General features: G+C 49.2%; 2 protein-coding genes across 2 annotated transcripts; one reads left to right on the forward strand and one right to left on the reverse strand.

Moving 5' to 3' along the window:
* The first annotated feature begins 1,809 nt into the window (after positions 1-1,809).
* Positions 1,810-4,067, forward strand: LOC123120928 (serine/threonine-protein phosphatase 7 long form homolog). Its single transcript, XM_044540891.1, has 6 exons — positions 1,810-2,242; positions 2,323-2,580; positions 2,730-2,950; positions 3,026-3,338; positions 3,407-3,502; positions 4,011-4,067. Exons 1-6 carry the CDS (start codon positions 1,877-1,879, stop codon positions 4,065-4,067), a joined length of 1,311 nt encoding a protein of 436 aa, XP_044396826.1. The 5' UTR covers positions 1,810-1,876.
* A 1,004-nt stretch (positions 4,068-5,071) lies between these two features.
* Positions 5,072-6,254, reverse strand: LOC123122805 (uncharacterized). The gene has a single exon (XM_044543148.1). The coding sequence runs from the start codon at positions 6,051-6,053 to the stop codon at positions 5,370-5,372; it is 684 nt and encodes a 227-aa protein (XP_044399083.1). The 5' UTR covers positions 6,054-6,254; the 3' UTR covers positions 5,072-5,369.
* Between the last annotated feature and the right edge of the window lie 212 nt (positions 6,255-6,466).

Raw genomic sequence — 6,466 nt, forward strand, 5'->3', positions numbered from 1 at the left:
ACCCGAGGTGCGGGTATGAGTACGGGTTTGGGCGAAAAATAATGAGACGGGTAAGGGTTTGAGCGACCATTACCCGCACCCGAACCCGACGGGTGCCGTGTTGACATCCATGCGCAACTTTGAAGACCTTCTTCGCAACATGTTCAACATGTCTTACACCGGTCGTCATTCGCTTTATTCTTCCTTGGTTTTTTGCAAGATATTTCAATCATGTAACCATTTTATGATCATATTAACTGAAACACATGGGTTAGTGACCCTATTATTGTCAAACACAACTTTGTTTCTAAGTTTCCAGATAGGATTCTTATCTTATGTAAGAAGGATAAATTCCGCGGCCGGGTCCCTGATTAGCACCCTCCATCTGGCCCTGGATGACAATTTCTGAACTCTGTGATCGCTGGAAAATATTCTTCTCTGTTCGAGAGCAAGACACGACATGTGCGGACAAAATCACTGTTTTGACCTTTTTGGAAAAGTTAAGCAGGATTTGACCCCACATTGAAAGTATTTCACGAATCAGACCTTTTTCATCGCGCCTGCGACGGCGGCGTTATGCACCACACTATAGCGCCTCGTCTCATGGCGCCATGACGCTGCCAGCGTGGCACCGTCGGGCCCAGAGCTGCGTATCATAACGCCGGGCGTGGAGGCGCTATAATACGGCCCAAATAGCGTCGAGGTCTGCGGCGCTATGCCTCGTTGCCTTGCAGCCGCAGCCGGCCCACCACGCCACACTCGAACAGAGGGTAGTCGAACAGAGACAGCGGCGGCGGCGGCGGCGCCCCTCTCTCCCCTTGTCAAATCTTCACTCAAAATCGGCTGGATCTTAAGCTTTTTTTGTGGATTTCGTCGCCCATCCATCCCTAAAGGTATTCCCCTCCGACCCCCTCAATTTCATCCGACAAAACCATCACATTGGCCCTATTTTTGCATGTTTAGGTGAAACCCTAGTTCATCACCATGTTACAGTTTTGTATGGATTATTGTGATTGTATTGAGTAAACATGTTTAGGTGAAACCCTAGGGGCTCCATGGTTCTATCTAAATCAAAAATCAAACTTGGCTGATCAGGCACATTGAAGCAAAGGCTTCCTTGCTGTGTCAGTTTATACTAACATCCATAGCTTACACATTTTGGGCGGCTCTTGAAAATTAAAACAAGGATTAACATTCCTAGCATGACTGCATTTAGCTATGATCTGATTAGCTAGTAGCGGTGTATTTAAGCACACCCGCTGAAAGAGTAGTCTAATTAGCTAATGCAGCTTTGATGTTTCTCAAGACACAAATTGGTGCTACTACGACAATTGGCTAACATCGGCAGCATTTTATTATGCACCTTTGCCTTGTATGTTCTGAATGATTAAAGTTATGATTCTTTTTTTCAAATAAGTAGGATGACACTTCTCAGTGAGCATTATGATAAGGGTCACCGTGGGCGGCTTATGGCGGATGAGAGACAGGTAATACATATTGATAATGCTAGTTCATACTTGTTAGTACATTGATGTTACTGCCAATTGGAGTGTTCAAATGAATCTGTCAGTACAGTTGAATATTTTGTCACTGATTTATTCTAGTTTGTATTCTTAGTTTACATGGATCTATAATGTTCTAACTTGTATTTTTGCAGGTCTTTTGTCCCCTGCGCCTAAGGGCTCATGAGGCTTCATCCAATAAGATGAGATATGATGAGCGGTACACACAGTACATTGAGAGGCTGGGACTCCTTCCGTTCATCCAGCTGGTCACTCGGTCGACGCCAAGCATGAACCCTTGTGCGATCACCGCGCTTGTTGACCGCTGGAGGCTGGAGACTCACAGTTTTCACCTCCGGACTGGGGAGATGACTGTGACTCTCTAGGATGTTTCGATGATCCTGGCACTTCCCATCGAGGGAGTTCCTGTTTGTTTTAGCACTGGTGCTGCTGGTTGGCGCGCTAGGATGTTTGAGCTTATCGGTGCGGTTCCTGCGGTGCCGGAAGACCCGACTAAAAACAGAGTCCCCGCCGGCGCGACTTATGTCTGGATTGTAGAACATTTTAGCCAGTGCCCCGATGATGCTAGTGAGGAGATGGTGCAACAATATGCACGCGCATACTTGTGGTATGTGATCTCGAGGACTCTGTTTGCTGACGGTGGTGGCAGGACCGCTCCGTGGATGTGGCTGAAGGCATTATCTGGTTGGGATAGTAAACAGAGCTGGGGTTCGGCGGCACTTGCCTACTTGTACCGTCAGGTAATCACTTGTACATATTTTTTCATGATATTACACCTCCAGACATTCTCTAATCATACCGCTTGTGCCTCTATGTGCAGTTGGATGAGGCGTGTTGTAGGCGCAAAGATGAAGCTAGTATTGGTGGTCCGTTGGTCCTACTTTCGGTTTGGATGTGGGAACACTTCTCAGTTGGACGACCGAGAGTGATTGGTTACGACGCCTGGGATGATCATGACAACCCGCTACGGAAGCCTACATGGGCGTACAAGTGGGACAAGGTTTCGGAGTTCACTGGTGACCCAAACAGGATGTACAGGGAGTACACCAATGAGTTTGACACGCTAACCTCTGAGCAGGTAATAATTGTCATGTTAATATTGAAATTTCCCAGTTTGTCTGAGTTTTTTTAATGTTGCATATTATTGTCATAAAAAAATGTTAACATTAGATGCATATCATTAGCTCCAATTTTTTCTATTGGCTCCCTGCTTGTTCTATTTTGTAGGTGACATGGCAGCCATATGGAGCGCGGGACAATTTTGCTTTCATCCCTGATTTCCAGTTGAACCCGAAGTGCACGGAGGAATCACATCTTTGGCTGATGCGGTGCCCATTGATATGCTTATATGCAGTCGAGTTCCACCTTCCACAGCGTGTGATGACCCAATTTGGGTTATTTCAGGATACACCGCCGAAGTGGAAGGACACGGGTGTCGCGCTTCACGGGTGAGAGTGCATCTTCTGTCTTTAGCATTGTAATACTATTTCAGGCTACTAATACTTGTCATTGTCAATATGAAGCTTGGACAAAATGAAGCAGAAGAAGATCAAGAACTGGGAGTCATATCATGACAAGTTCATCAAGAAATGGAATTACGTCGTGAGGGTGGCTAATGATAACCGACAAGTACATCTCCAAGAGTACGATGAAGCTGCATTTGACAAATATCTTCGTTGGTTTCTTAGCGAGTCCCGTGTGGAGTTATGCCCGCCTGCTTATGAGGAGGGCATATTGGAGGCGCCCACAGGTTTTGAAGGGACTGCCAACCTTGAGTATAACAGGCTCATCAGAGAGGGCAGACAAACCGGATTCGCTCCTGTGATCAACTTTATTGTAAGTTTTGCCCCTTTCGACGTATCAACATAACTAGAGCTCTCTTGTTGACATGTTTGTTTTCATAGCGCACTGAGATCTCACGCCAGATTAGTGAAGCCGGCCAAGCACTCGCACAACCTCAGGGTAGGGATTCTGAGAATGCCCTTAGAGAGTTTGTTAAGGTATGTCGTGAGAGCTTTTTGTTTACATGTTCTGTGTTCAAATCCAATAAAATCTCTATTTCGCAATGTCACGGTGTAGCGCTACTCGGTTACGTTCCTTAGCTCATCTTCTTGGTTGCCGTACTGTCGAGGCCGACATGCCCACCTAGTCGAGGTCCACTTCTTCTGAAGAGGAGGTATGAAATCTGTGTTACCATATATTTTTTAATTCTTGCATATAAAATATTCATCATGCTGTGATTGCATAGACGAATGTTCCCATCATCATGTGCACCCGTATATATGTATAAGTGTAGTTCTAGAGTCCACATGTATTGCTAATTACCATGTGGAGTTATGAACTGAACATTGCTTGTTGCATGTTTCAAAGTTGATGCTATGATTCGTATTTTGTGAATTGTGTTCCACAAACAAGCTATATGTTACTTTATGATTTATCTTTACTCAAACAGAATGCTGAATTTCTTGCTGGATGCAATTCCACTCAAACACATTCCTTATTTTTCAGGCGGCCGCCGAGATGAACCTGAGGGGGTTTATGGATGATGCACCTCAGCCTAGTTAGCCTATTGAGCAGCGTCACTTCAACTTAAAGCCTAGGAAGACCTTCAACCGTTATACACCGGAGGCATGGAACAAGAAACAAAAGAGGACCGTTGTCGAGTCCGAGAACGAGTTTGAGGACGAGGAGGAACCGGCACCGAAGAAGGTTTGAGGAGGTTGAAGAGGGTCGGAGTGGAGCCGGGGACGAAGAAGGTTGTGAGGCAGGCGAGGGGGAAGAAGTAGATGTATTTGTGAACTATTGAAGTTGTCACTTTAGTTAGATTCTATTTGTAAACTTGTTGTAATTGTGGACTTGATGTGAACTTGTCGTAATTGTAGACTTGCTGTGAAGTTTTCGTAACTGTGAAATTCTTGTAAACTTATCAACTTCCTGCCAAGCATAGCGCCCGGTCATGAATCATGAAAGAGCTTAAGTATGCGTGTGGTGCTATGGTCTGAATCAGGGCATAGCGCCCCTTGTGTGGGAACTATGGTATGAACCATAGCGCCTCTTCGCATGGCGCTGTGGTATGAAGCACAACGCCCTTGCTAGTGGCGCTATGGTATGAAGCACAACGCCCTTGTTGGCGGCGCTATGGTCGAGAGACCGTGTCATGTTGCGCTATAGTGTGGTGCATAGCGCCCCGTTGCAGGCACGATGAAAAAGGTCAGATTCGTGAAATACTTTCGATGTGGGGTCAAATCCTGTTTAACTTTTCTAAAAGAGTCAAAACAGTGATTTTGCCCACATGTGCTGCAGCCCGCTCGTTCCAGCTCTTCAGAGAAACGCCAACGGGCAGGCGCGTCACGTTGAGACAGACCATCATTGCACGGAAACGAACCTTGTCCTCGCCGCAGTCATATCGGACTATCGGAGATCACGTCACGGCAAAGGGACAACGGCGAAGCAATCAGGGAAGACGAGCAATTCTCCAAGAATCTGATAGTAATTGTCACACGATAAGCCATCCTGTGACACCAACAATTTGGTGTAGATTCAACCCGACTCACACTACTTGGTGTAGATGAACAACCACTTGTAAGTCAACATTCCAAGTCACAGCTCACAAATTTACAAAAAAAAGGCATCGCGGCATTTCGACTGAAGCGGCTAGCTTAAGCAGCTTCTGTTTAATTATCTCCAGGAAAAATGGTAGCCGAACCTACTCTCAAAATTTTGTCAATACATTCCTTCCTTGTGCTCTCAGCTTCCCATGGTACAACGCAGGGACTAGGACCTGTGGCGTGGCACTATTTGCAGGCAAGCAAGAGTCTACTTCGTGATCTTCTTATCGTTCCGGCCGCATCTTCTTCTCCGTGGTAATCACCTGCAAGCCGATGAGTCTACCACGCGGTCGCCGAAGATGTGGACCGTCCTCGGGTTGGGCCCGCGGGAGATGACGCAGGTGTAGTCCTCCGACGACGGCCCGTCGTCCTCCTGCTCCGCCGCCCCTGCGCGGGCGGCGCGTAGCGGCAGCCAGGAGCTCTTGTTCTTGACGCCGAACTCCACGCGCCGGTCCAGGGAGCACGACCGCACCAGCGCCGGCGCCTGCGCCCTCACGGCGCCCCGGAGGACGTTCTTCCTCCGCTGGGCCTCGTGGGCGCAGTCCAGCACGTCGGCGAGCCCGTGCGGCCCCGCGCACCCGTCGCACCACGGCCGGCGCTTGCTCCCCCCGGCGTCCACCGCCGGGCCGGGCGAACCGAAGGCCACCGACGCGTCAAGCACGGAGGTCGGGCTCATGGCGTAGGCGGACATCGTCTCGGCGTCCCGCACGGGGCTCCCGGACCCGGTGACCGCAGCGCGGCCGCCGGCGGGGAGGGACGACGAGTGCAGCAGTCTCGGCGCGGCGAACGACGGCGCACGAGCAGCAACAGCAGCAGCACCCTTGCCACCGTCGCATGGAGCCGTGGACGAGTTGCCGACGTGCTGCGCGCAGCCGGCGCCGGCGCCGTTCATGGACCTGGACTTCCTCCTGAGGATCATCTCCTGGATCTTGGATCTGAACATGTCAAGAGCCAGCCTGACAGAACACAGGACCCGACGCTTCCCTCCCGGAAAGAACCGACAGCAAGCAAGCTCAAGCTAGCTGGTGAGTATTCCTTTGCTCTCGAGTGTCACCGGGCGAGAAGAAGACGAAGATGAGGTGTGGGAGAGGGCAATGGGGGCGGGTGGTGATCTTAAAGAAGGGCCGGGCTGGGGCTGGGCTCCCCCTCTCACACTCCACTGATGTCATCGTTGGTTTGGTTTGGTTTGTGTGTGCTCTGCTTGCTTCCAAAACTGCAGGTCCTTATCTTCAGTTTTATCACCACTGCAAATATTTCTCTTCTTTTTGTAGAGAGGGTTTGCGATCGTTTTCAGTTTCCACTGGGCCTCGGCGTCTTGTTGTGTGAGTTTGTGTCATCGTGTATGGTGACGAACCG

The sequence above is a fragment of the Triticum aestivum genome, chromosome 5D (assembly GCF_018294505.1).
Source record: "Triticum aestivum cultivar Chinese Spring chromosome 5D, IWGSC CS RefSeq v2.1, whole genome shotgun sequence".
In the NCBI taxonomy this organism is placed as follows: Eukaryota; Viridiplantae; Streptophyta; class Magnoliopsida; order Poales; family Poaceae; genus Triticum; species Triticum aestivum.

Bases quoted from the DNA above. Each gene is read 5' to 3' on its own strand.
- LOC123122805 (XM_044543148.1), bottom strand. From the start codon at position 6,053: ATGTTCAGATCCAAGATCCAGGAGATGATCCTCAGGAGGAAGTCCAGG.
- LOC123120928 (XM_044540891.1), top strand. From the start codon at position 1,877: ATGATCCTGGCACTTCCCATCGAGGGAGTTCCTGTTTGTTTTAGCACT. The intron at 2,581-2,729 runs GTAATAATTGTC...TCTATTTTGTAG, and splicing joins ACACGCTAACCTCTGAGCAG to GTGACATGGCAGCCATATGG. The intron at 3,339-3,406 runs GTAAGTTTTGCC...TTGTTTTCATAG, and splicing joins CTCCTGTGATCAACTTTATT to CGCACTGAGATCTCACGCCA.